The sequence below is a fragment of the Pteropus medius genome, unplaced genomic scaffold, assembly GCF_902729225.1.
Source record: "Pteropus medius unplaced genomic scaffold, Ma_sr-lr_union100, whole genome shotgun sequence".
NCBI classification, from domain to species: Eukaryota; Metazoa; Chordata; class Mammalia; order Chiroptera; family Pteropodidae; genus Pteropus; species Pteropus medius.
Window position 1 is genome coordinate 23013240 of NW_024349801.1, and position 12068 is coordinate 23025307.

At 32.2% G+C, this 12068-nt stretch overlaps 1 protein-coding gene across 6 annotated transcripts in view; it reads left to right on the forward strand.

Annotated features, from left to right (window-relative positions):
• Positions 1-12068, forward strand: part of MYEF2 (myelin expression factor 2) — a 30967-nt gene that overhangs the window by 14794 nt on the left and 4105 nt on the right. For 2 of the 6 annotated variants that reach the window (XM_039888207.1, XM_039888205.1), the window contains 7 exons: positions 3494-3595; positions 5149-5199; positions 5436-5504; positions 5806-5904; positions 6219-6290; positions 8020-8228; positions 8308-8359. In XM_039888207.1, the coding sequence (XP_039744141.1) occupies positions 3494-3595; positions 5149-5199; positions 5436-5504; positions 5806-5904; positions 6219-6290; positions 8020-8228; positions 8308-8359 (654 nt within the window). The remainder of the gene's footprint in view (positions 1-3493; positions 3596-5148; positions 5200-5435; positions 5505-5805; positions 5905-6218; positions 6291-8019; positions 8229-8307; positions 8360-12068) is intronic. The other 4 variants (XM_039888209.1, XM_039888206.1, XM_039888208.1 and 1 more) reach the window with 3 other exon arrangements.

Genomic DNA, 12068 nt, shown 5'->3' on the forward strand with positions numbered 1-12068 from the left:
ATATAGACAAACATAAAATTACTCCTGTAGCAATAAGGCCATATTTGTTTTAAATGATTTTTCTTTAAAATAAAATTTTACAGATAAAAGTTGAGATTCCTCTTCTCCCCTGCCCACCTCCCATCAGATACCTTACCCTGATGAAACAACTTAAGAATATAGTGTTTATCTTTTAGGTTTTACTGGTTTGACTGTACATCTATGAATTTTACTATTTTTGTTCACTTTTAGATTTATTGGCATAAAATAGTCTCCTTTAAATTTTTTTCACATCTATAGTTCTGTCTTTTAAGTTTCGAAGGTTTGCAGTTTCTCTTTTTCTTAGTTTTGCTTAGAAAGATCTTTCAGTTTTATTAGTGCTTTCAAAGAAGTGAATTTTGCTTTCTGTATCTAAATTTCTGCTCTTTGCATCATTATTTCCTATTTCTTTGGGTTTTGTCTTTTATTTTTTCTTAACTCCTTAAGTTAAATATTTATTTCACTAATTTGCAGCCTCTGGTTTTTTTAAAAATTATTATTTTTTTTATTTTTATTTTATTTTTTTATTTTTATATTTTCCTCTGTCAACCTCCCCTTTCCCCCCACCCTCTTACCCTTTGGTAACCACTAGTCCATTGTCCATGTCCATGGTCTCTGTTTGTTTATCCTGTTCATTTGTTGCTTTTAGGTTTTTATCCCACATATAAGTGATATCATGTGATTTTCAACTTTTTCTCTTTTCTAATGTAAGTAGCTACGACTATGAATTTAGCCACTGTATGCAGGTTTTGTTATGGAGTATTTTTATTGCGATTTAACTTTTTTGTTACATCACATTATGATTTCTTCTTAAGCCATGTATTTTTCAATTTCCAAATGTATGGATTTTTCTTTTTCTTATTAATTTCTAACTTAACAGTGTGACCAGAGAAGTTGGTCTTTATGATTGTGATTCTTTGAAATTAATTTGGATTTTGCATAATAGTCTTAATATGAGGCATATTTTTATAAATATTCCAGGTGTGCTTAGTGAATGCAGCGTTATGTATATGTCCAGTAAGTCAAGTTTTTAAATCATTTGATCTATCTCTCCTAATAATTTTGTCTGTGGTCTCAATTACTGAGAGATGCGTGTGAAATCTCACACTAGAATGGTGGATTTGTCTATTTTTTCTTGTTTTTACTTTAAATATTTTAAAGCTAACTTAGTAAGTGCATCCATGTTTAGAAAAGATATGTTTTCCTAATGAATCAAAATTTTTTTATCATTATAGAGTGACTTTTCTCTTTAGTAACTACTTTTAAGTCTTTTGTCTAATATTAACGTAGATACAACAGCTTTGTTTATTCACATTTTTTATTTATTTGGATTAGTTCCTGTTATTTTGTGTTTTATTTTTCTCTTCTTATACATAAATATTTTTCTCCTATCTTTCTCTTTTAGTGGTTATCCTGGATATTTTAATATGTCTGTATAAATCTGAAGTCAATATAATTATTCTTTTACTCAATAGTATAGTGACCTTTGAATATTTTAATCACTTCCTACTGATTTATGTACTATTGTTGCTCAGTGTTTTAGTTCTGTATTGCTTTTTTCAATCCCATGAATCAAGCATTATTATTATTTACCACTTTTTGTCTTATTATTTCTCTGCTTTCATAGACCCTGGCACTATTTTTTTCCCCTGAAGCCTATATTATAAAAGCTTTCTCATTGAGGATCTGTTGTTAGTAAATTCTCTCAGTTTCGGTTTTTTATAAATACCTTTAAAGATAGTTTCACTGGTTATATAGTTTAAGGTTGGTAGTTATTTTCTCTCAGTGATTTGAAAATATTCCACAGTCTTCTGGCTTCCATTGTTGCTATTAAGTCAACTATCAGTTGAATTGTCCTTTCTTTATAGATTAGCTGTGGTCTTCATGTAGCTGTTTTTAAGATATTTGTCTTTGATATGCAATTTTACCACAGTGTGGGTGCGGATTAATATTTATTGGGCTTTCATGAACTGATAATTCATTAAAAAAATAAACTGGAAAATTCTTATCACATGTGTCTTTGAATATTGCCCCTTCTCCCATTATAGGGCTGTTTTTTCCCGCTTCCACCAAGTTTACCTTGTCACTCAGGGTGTCATCTTTTAAGATCCTGGCTTTATGCAGGGGCTCCCAATTTACTTTTCCACTATTAAAACTCATTTATTTAGATAAAAAATAAATCCTCTATTACATTTATACTTTTTATGTTCTTTTATGTTCTTTTTGAGATTTACATTTGTATACACTTCTCAATTGAGGTATGATATGAACTCATAGACTTTGACAGAATCTGTTTAGTTATGTTAATCATAATTAACCTCCTGTTTTTCCTTTCTCCCTCCCTCCCTTCACTCAAATTATTATGACTTGGCAAGTGGGAGCCCCCTCATTTTATATGCCTTTGGTATTCTCACTTTTTGGTAAAAACAGGATTTCCTGGATCCATGAAGATTTTCTTGTTCTAAGACATGGGATTGACCTACTTTCAAGGAGTCCTAGTTTCTTTTAGTGAACAGTGATAACAGATGACAATATGAGTGCTAAGTATAGACATGAGATTGTTGATGGTCAAATATGCTATTGCTTTCATTTGGACCATTTTGAGGTACTGAGCTGAAAAAAGATACTTTACCAGGTCAAATTGATTTTTCCAATTTAACACAACATACTTCTGTACTCTACTTTAAAAAATATACATATATATGGTATAAGATTTTCTCAACCCCTAATTGCTACAGTGACTAGCAAGAACTTTAAAAGTAGAATAAAAGAGTTCCTACTCAAATATTAATTAATTCTGTCTTTAATGTCATCTGATTATCTTCTTAAAGTCTATTTTCAATGAATTTAGTTTATTTTAAGGGAAGTAGTAAAAAGAATGCTGAATTTAGAAATAGAAAACTTTAATTCTACTCTTAATTAACATAGCTAAATGGCATCCTACAAGTAACTTAAGGTCTCAGAAATTTCCTCAACTATGGATAGATAATAGATGTGAAAACACTTAAAGTACCACTGACATGTAAATAAATGCTTATATTGATTAAATTAGGTAACATGACATTTGCTTTATTCAATATTATGTTTTCATGGTAGTTGACTTTTTTGTTTAATTTGAACCATTTAAAAGTAATTCCTAGATTTTAAGTGGTTTTACAAATTCGAGCAAGATTCCCATTTTCAAATATGTATGCCACTTATAAGGTGATGTAATATTAAAAATCCTCTTGGTATTTCATTATTCCTTTTCAGTATGTATTTAATTGGGATATAAAATGGACCTGCTTCATAAAACACTTATTAATTGTAAATGGTTTCAGTGTGCTGCCTTCCACTAAAAACAAGAATCAGTGTTCTTATTTATAAATTTGCAACATTTTAGAGATACTACTACTGGCATGTAGCTTTTTAAAAAAAAATTTAGTGCCAGTTAATCATATATGGGCTGGTAATATTATTCTTAATTGTGTTTCAGGTGGTCTTGGGGGCATTGGAATGGGACTTGGTCCAGGAGGACAGCCTATTAGTGCCAGCCAGTTGAACATAGGTGGTGTAATGGGAAATTTAGGTCCAACTGGTGAGTATTCCAACTTTCTAATTTCTTTTTCAATGATATGTTTGCTAGATCATAAAGCTCATATTTACTCGTTTATAATAATGTTTAAAGGACTGTATTTTATAGTTGGATATTTAGGATGTCACGTTAGTCTGAAAAAGGAATGAAATATTAAGAGAGCAGAGAACAGGAAAGAGGGTGGGCAAATGGCAGGAGGGTTTCTCTGAGACCAGCTGTGTTGTAGCTAGCCTTTTAGCACTGTGGATTTTGAAATGGCTTTAAGGCAGAGGAGAATGTTCAACATAGTAACTTGTTTATTATGAATGTACATTATTTGTGGAATGACTGAAAGTGTACCATATCATAAACAATTTAAATTTGTATATTTGGCTGGGAAGGTAGCTTTTCAGATAGCTGTTTGGCTCTTTACGTAGACTAACTTAGTTTATTTTTGAAGACTGGTTTTTAAACTTTTTTATTTCAATACTCTTTTTAACTTTTATAATTTGTTGAGGATTCCAAAGTACTCTTGTTTATGTTCTTAAATTTATCAATATTTATTAGATTAGAAATTAAAACATTTACATATTTAAAATAATAAACTCATTATGTGTTAACATAAATACAATTTTAAGAAAATATACTGTTTTCTAACACAAAAGAACTAGTGAGAAAAGTGGCATTCTTCAACCTTTTTGTACATCTCTTTAATGTCTAGCTTAATGCAAGATAGCCATGGCATTACATCTCCTCCTGCATTCAGTTTGTTACATTATCAGACATCATGTAGTTTCTGGAAAATTCTACATTATACTCATGAGAGAAAGAGTAAAACAGTTAAATAACATCTTAGTATTATTTGATGAATTAAATAGTTTTGACCTACTGGACCCTCAAAGATCCCCAGACCATACTTTGAAACCGTTATTTTAATTGATGGACTAATAAATGGGATTACATTTCTATTTTTTTGAGATGCTACAGCTACATTTTAAATTATGAGATTAGTTATGGTAATCATTCTGATCCAAACAGATGGAGATTTTCTTCCTTACTCTTAGACCCTCTACCCTCCTAAACACATACTATTTTTATTCTTTAATTTTTTACTGCTCCCTTAGCTACCATTTCAGAGGAGTGCTTACTTTCTGACCTGATCTCTAAATCTGCTGTAGTGATAACTTGTGTATTTGTGCTGGTGGCGGGTGGGGGGCCGGGGCGGGGAAGGCGGGGAGGGAAGGGAGTGAGGGAAACAGTGATAGAGATATTTCTTTGTTCTGCCAAAACAAAAAGAAATGAATGAATATCTTCCTAGATATTCTCTAACTGAATGTGAGTGTGGCCAGTGAATTCTGTTTTCTTGTCTAATAAATATTCAAAGAGGCCTTTTTGAATACTCATGAATAGACTTCTGCTATGGCATAACACTTTAAACCATTCCACCTGTGTCTTGCTGCTTCTCTAGTGTTCCATTGTGACTAAACCAGTGGTGTCTCTTTTGCTGTATTGCGTTGTCATTCTTTGGTCATGCAAATAAGATTTACTGAAAGTACATACTGTGTATTTTATTTGAGGTATGGGAATGGATGGTCCAGGTTTTGGAGGAATGAATAGAATTGGAGGAGGTATGTATAAGCATTTGTTTTTTTGTATGTATCCACCACCATTTTTCGTAAATTAGGAACTGTTTTGAGAATTCCAAGAGAGAAAAAGTCATGGTTTATTGTTGACTCACATCCTCAAGGCTGTAGCAGAAATTGAGCCTGGTACATACTTAAGGGATATGGAAGGTGATTTGTAAAGTGTCTCTTTCCGCTATACAACTAACAGTCAAATCTCAAAATTAATCTTTATTCCATAGGAATTGGTTTTGGTGGTCTGGAAGCAGTGAATAGCATGGGAGGATTTGGAGGAGTTGGCCGAATGGGAGGTAGGTAAATGTATGTAGTGAGATGTGTATGCTACATTTAGTTTAACCTATTATTAAAATGTTCCCCCTCTACTTAGGAATGGATACTATAGATGTTTTCAGAGGGCCTATGTGGGCACTAGGGAATAGGGACAGGAATGGTAAAATGGAATGTGACGTGAGGTAAGTTGGGTAAATCACAGACTTTTTCTGTATTTGTGACTTTTACTATCTTTTTAGTTTAGTTTCAGTATGTTCCTAAATGGATTACTACATAGTGATATATTTGGAAAAGAGTTAATTTGTTGTATAATCTTTTCAGAGCTATACCGTGGTGCAATGACTAGTAGCGTGGAGAGAGATTTTGGACGTGGTGATATTGGACTAAATCGAGGCTTTGGAGATTCCTTTGGTAGACTTGGTAGGCTGGCCGCATAGTTCTCCTTTTGTCTTTGCGGGTTATATTTTTCAAAGTTTGTTCCTCTTTTTATGTGAAAAATTGGAAATTTATGATGTTTTACACAATTTATAATGTTTTACACTAGAAGAAAAAAACACTAGAGATTTTAATGTACTGGCTCTCTTTTTCAGTATCTTACATATTTGAATCCTATTTGTAGAAGACTTTATACTTTTCAGTTACTGTACATCTATCTTCTGAGAGTATAATACCTTAGGAATTTAAAGTATGGTTATTTAAATTAATTAGTATATTATCTTTCCATCCTTGTTTAGGCAGTGCAATGATTGGAGGGTTTGCAGGAAGAATAGGAGCTTCTAACATGGGGCCAGTAGGATCTGGAATAAGTAGGTTTAAATTTTACTAGAATTTATTCAGTAATATTTGAGTGCTTGCAAAGACTTTGCAAGAGTAGTTATTGTAGTATAGTAATACTTTGTTCTTATATGTTAATATGTCTTGTCATAATTTAAAGAAACTTTGATAGTTATTGAGTTTTTCTGTTTGATTACTGAAATTTCTGAACTAACTTTGAATTTTATTCCTTTGATATTTCTAAACTAACACCAGAGTACGTGTTAACTATAAGCCAATCCAAGAATCTCCTTTCCAACTAATGAATCTGGACATTTCTCTGATCATGTGTTAGGAACAACTTTTGCATTAGCATCAACTTTGTTTCCTTGCTTATTCTCTACAACTGCTATTGATAACTAGCTTATTTCATCTGCAAACAACTTTTTTTTGTCTTTTGGTAGAGTGCAAGAGAATTGCCCCAGATAAAGTAACACTTCTAAAGAGACCTCCTGAGGTTAAGGGCTAAGGTTGAAACGGATGCTTATGTCTTCACCTCTTAAACCTTTCTTGTGGTAGAATCAAGAATAGTTGCAGCACTGGGGAATGCCATTAGGCCTTATATTAAGGCTTAACTCTGGCTTAGTTTTTGACCTCTATTACTTGCAGAACCATGTCTCTGTGAGCTCTGCATACTTTATTGACTTCCTTTAATTAATTGAAATCACACAAATAGGAAACACAGCCTATTTGAACTGTTCTAAGAGTAAATTCAAAATCTTGTCAGCTCAAGGTAACTATTTCCACTGTACCTTGCTTCTCATGTTACTCCTTCTTTTTATCATCTTTTCAGCCTTGGCCGTTTTCCTATGAAGGTTAACTTCCCTACCTTCCCATTTTCACCTCAGTGTTTCTACTTCTGTTTCCCTATTTTTATATTTGTTATTCACGGAAAGCTAATTTGAGGGCAAAGTTAATTTTCCATATTGCTTTGTATGAGGATTTTAGATATGAGAAAAAAGGAAAACTTTTGAAAATAAGTAGTATTGGAATAGTTAAAGGGAACTCAATTCATAAAAATGAAGTGGATATGAGCTATGAGCTAAATTCTCAAGCTGCAGCTAAAGGGATGTGACTCCATTTTTTTTTTGCTACCTCCACAAGTTTTGCAGATTAAAAGTTTTTGAAATTAAAAGTTATGTGTTTCTGTGGTTATTGAAAAATGAATTGATACAAAAAGAGAAATTATATGTGAAACAGAAGATCCTGAGGTGAAAAGTAAGCTAGGAAAAGAATATTATGTAGCAGAGTATGATGAGAGCAACAATTGATGTGTTGGAGTTGTAATAATTTGAATTGGCCCCATGTATCTTTGTTCTAGCAATTATTAAGCTTGGTGTGTTAGAAAATAAAAATGAGGATAAAAACATTAATGGATAAAGTAATTGGTAGAAAATTTATATAATTTATATATGATGTTTTGTGATCAGTATAATTTTATAAAAGAGCATGTGTATAATATATTACCAAGTGGCTAAAATTAACAGATTGAATTAGCCATTAACATTCAACTAACGAAATGTATACCAAATTAAATTCTGTTCTTGGAAGAATGTTATATGGCCTGTATGAAAATAATTTTATGCTTACGTATTATCTAATTACATAAACAAATTAATTTTTCTCTCCCTTTCTCAAAAATGATTCTCTCCTTCCTCTTTCTCTCCTTTAAAACAAAAACACCAAACTCCCAAATCCTCCCTTCCCTTTCTGAAAATCCAGGTGGTGGAATGGGTGGCATGAACAGTGTGACTGGAGGAATGGGGATGGGACTGGATCGGATGAGTTCCAGCTTTGATAGAATGGGACCAGGTATAGGAGCTATACTGGAAAGGAGCATCGATATGGATCGAGGATTTTTATCGGGTCCGATGGGAAGCGGAATGAGAGACAGAATAGGCTCCAAAGGCAACCAGATATTTGTCAGAAATGTAAGCAGCTAAATGTAAAAGATACTTAAAATTATTTTTTGCCTTATATATCTGTTACTAATACCTTTTTTCATTCTAGCTGCCTTTTGACTTGACTTGGCAGAAACTAAAAGAGAAATTCAGTCAGTGTGGTAAGTATGCCAATGACTGCAGATATATTCATAGTGATTATGGAGGAAAAATTGATTTTAAACTTTTAAACACTGTGGTTAGACTTTTACTCCTAGGCAGTATAACAGGTCTAATTTCACTTCAGGTAAACAAATTATTTTGCTATGCTCTTAGAGCAGTGCAAATTACTACTAACATGATTTAGAGTAGAACCTGTCATTGTCTCCTAGCTTGATTTTTTACCTTATTTTTAAAAGGTTAATTTATTATGATTACTTACATTTTAAAGGGTTACTTTTTCTTGTGAGAAATACTAATGAACGGTAAATTTATTTCCTTGTTTATAGTATAGTGCAGTGCATTGTCAGCATGACCCGATGAAATGCTGTGACATCCAAATGACATGGCGTTAATAGCTGTCCTATTCTATACACTCCATTGTCTACACAGTACAGGAAACTTACCTAATAGCATAGAACCCACTGCCTGGAACTCCTTAGATATAGGTACATTGTGGTGACTCTTCTAATTATTTTATAAACTGTTCTTGGCTATAACAATACTGCCTATACAACTTTAATATGTTCATTAGGTCTGCAGAAGATTAGATGGTTTAGTACTTTGAAAACATGGCCTTTTTTGTGATGATGAGAGAATTAGAGTGAGTGGAACAAAGTAACACATTAGGAAATCTGATAGTATTTTTATACTATTAGGTGGTGTTCCCAGAGACTATAAGCACAATAGTAAGTTATATAGATGGCATATAATGATGAAAAGGGCTAAAAATTCAGCCTTTGAGAGTTAATGGAAAGTTAAGAGTATTTGGAGTATATCTTTAATTTTTGAAGATCATGAAAGGAGTAAGTTTCGTGTTCTCTCACAAACGTAGCCTTTTTGGTGATTGCTTGTCATCAGAGTGGTCACTATGGAATCTGTTATCTACTGTGTTTTCAGAATACTTTATACCTAACTGTTGCAGTAATCTGTTCACGTGTTTTCTTTTCTCCTCGATGGAGGCTCTTAAGGGCAAGAATTGTCATCTTTTTTTCTTAGCACTTTTCATTGCCTCAGTACATATAGTAGGAGTTTATTAAATGTTTTTAAGTGAGTCAGCATTCTGAGCAGATCTTCATTTATTCAGTTTTTAAATCTACAAATACTGTATTTTTGGCAGTTTGTTGATATTAGAATTCAAAATTTGAACAAAGTAAGATATTATCTTTGCCCTCAACATATAGTGTGAATCTGTGTGGAGTGTTCTGTTGGCTTCTTTTGTTGATCATCTTTTTTTATATTCTAGTCAAAGATGGAGAACTAAACTTTTTTTCTTGGTAAAAAGTTGTTGAAAACGAGTCAGCTAATAAACAGTCACCACTAAGAGAAAGCAGAATTATAAAGTTGTTTTGAGGTTTTGGTAGTCTTTGTAGATGTAAGAAGATCTACCTGAATGAGTAAGCAGCATCTGGCCATGAATCCTATAGTTTATAGAGGAATGAACATATTAGATCTTTAGTGAAATATATCAAATGAGGAGCAGTGGCAGCAAGTATAGATAATTTTTATTGTTGTAGTTTGAGTGAAAAAAAAATCTCCAAATGAGATATGACATTATTTTAAAAAGTAGAAATGAAACATGAGAAAGAACAAAGTGGGCAAACAAATGGCATCAATGAAAATGTGACCAATACTGAATTGACTGTGTAGGCAGATTTCCTTTGATGTCAGATATAGGTAAGGCAAACTTGAGATCTTTCGGTGAACTTCATGGTGGACTGGCCTTTTTTTGACAGAAGGAAATCAGTTCAAAGACATTTTCGGAAAGTAAAAAAAATAGTATCTAAATCTACATTTAAAAAATGTGTACAGCATTTTAGCCATTAAAAAAGTGGTTAAATTATTATTCTTCACTTTGTTATTTTAGCTGTATTCTTATGTCCCTTTTTGATTAGTCTATCATTGTATCATGAGAGTAACGATTTTTTGTTTTTCTTCTCAATTCTAATTATAAAGCTTCTGACTTTTAGATTTATATTGAGGTAATACTATACTTAAATAATTTCCTACCATCTTCCTATTTTTAATCTTGAACTGCACTGATGGGAAAGAAAATAAGTTATGGTGATACAGAATTAAGTGACCAGCTATCGACAACTATGAAAATTCCCCGGTTTGTGTGAATTGGGTGATCCATTTTTCTTTCACATCACTTTGTTTTTAAATTTAAGAATTTTTCTTTCTGAGTATGGAAAATTTAATCTGCTCCAAGCCAGGAATAGCCTCTTTCTCGGTAAAAGGCAGTATTTTGTTTTTTCCCCCTTGAGCCACAGGTGAATAAGTATATTTTCTTGCTTGCTTCTTATTAAGAGTCTAGTACTGCTCCATGCATCTCCCTAGACATTATCTGCTAGTCACTGGGCCACCAGCAAGCCCTCTGCTTATTAAATTTCTTAGTGGTTAATTGTCTTTGATGGGCAATTACAAAGGCTGAGAAAATATTGTGTTATGGGTTATATTACCCTCAATAAAGCATTTCCTTGGCCTTTGTAATTCAGGAAAAAATGTTTTCACATGCTCAAATATAAAAATGAAAAATAAGTGAATATAATAAAATCTTTTTATTCCTATATAATTTCTCAGTGACATACATTTTTAAGAAAGCTGAGTAAATAAATTAAGTAACCCATTCAGAGTTGGATCCCACATTATTTCAGGTTGTGCTAATGAAGTTAAATAGGCATAGTCTTTCAAATTTGCTCCATTTTTGTGTATACCCTGTAGCTCTATTTTGACCCCCTGGCTGAGTATGATGCAGGGCCATAACATTATAGAACTATAGTGCCTGTTCTTTATTTCTGCTGTAAACTATGTAAACAAATATAACGTTGTTCCACAGATTTCAACATGAGTATGCTTATTAATTGCATAGAAAATGGAAACGTGATATTTTATTTACTAAAAGCACATGCTGCTTCAAGCATGACTAGTAGACTTTGACTCTAGAAAAACCCAAGAGTAAAAATAATGCAGTAACAGTAAAAAATAACATATGAAGAACATTTATTGATGAAGTCACTTTTTTATTTGTAAAGAAATGGTAAAACTTTTTTGTCCCTTATGTCATAAATGTTTTTTGTAGAATATCTGATTTTGCTTTTTTTCTCCTCTGGTTATGTTACAGCTTCACTTTAGAAGTAGATTTCATCGAACTGTGTATTTATTTATGTTTGTATGCATGCATTCATGCATGCTTTATTTTAGTCTAATTTTAGATATGCTTCTATATAAGATTTCCCAAATATATACTGAGAAGTTAATAGGCTGGGTTAAATAAAGTAGAAAGCTTTCTTTTACTGCAGGATAAGTCATTTTTATGACTAGTATATGTAACAGCAGTATGTTTGATTATTTTGTGGTACCGATTTCTCATTGCATACTATTTTGTCCTATGTTTTTTAGAAAGTGTGATTCCTCTGTGTGTGTGTGTGTGTGTGTGTGTGTGTGTGTGTATCAATTGTAGGGTAAGCATTGTTTATATCTACTTAAACCATTGTAATATAATTTCTCTGGAGATTAGTCTGTTTTATGACTTTGATAACACAGTTAAAGACTGCGTGGCTTGGATTAATTATAAGATCATGGTTTTGGCTCAGCGACATTTATTAACTTGGACCATTTAATTAGTTTTGAGTGAATGATTGATTGACATACCAGTTATTTTTAAAATAA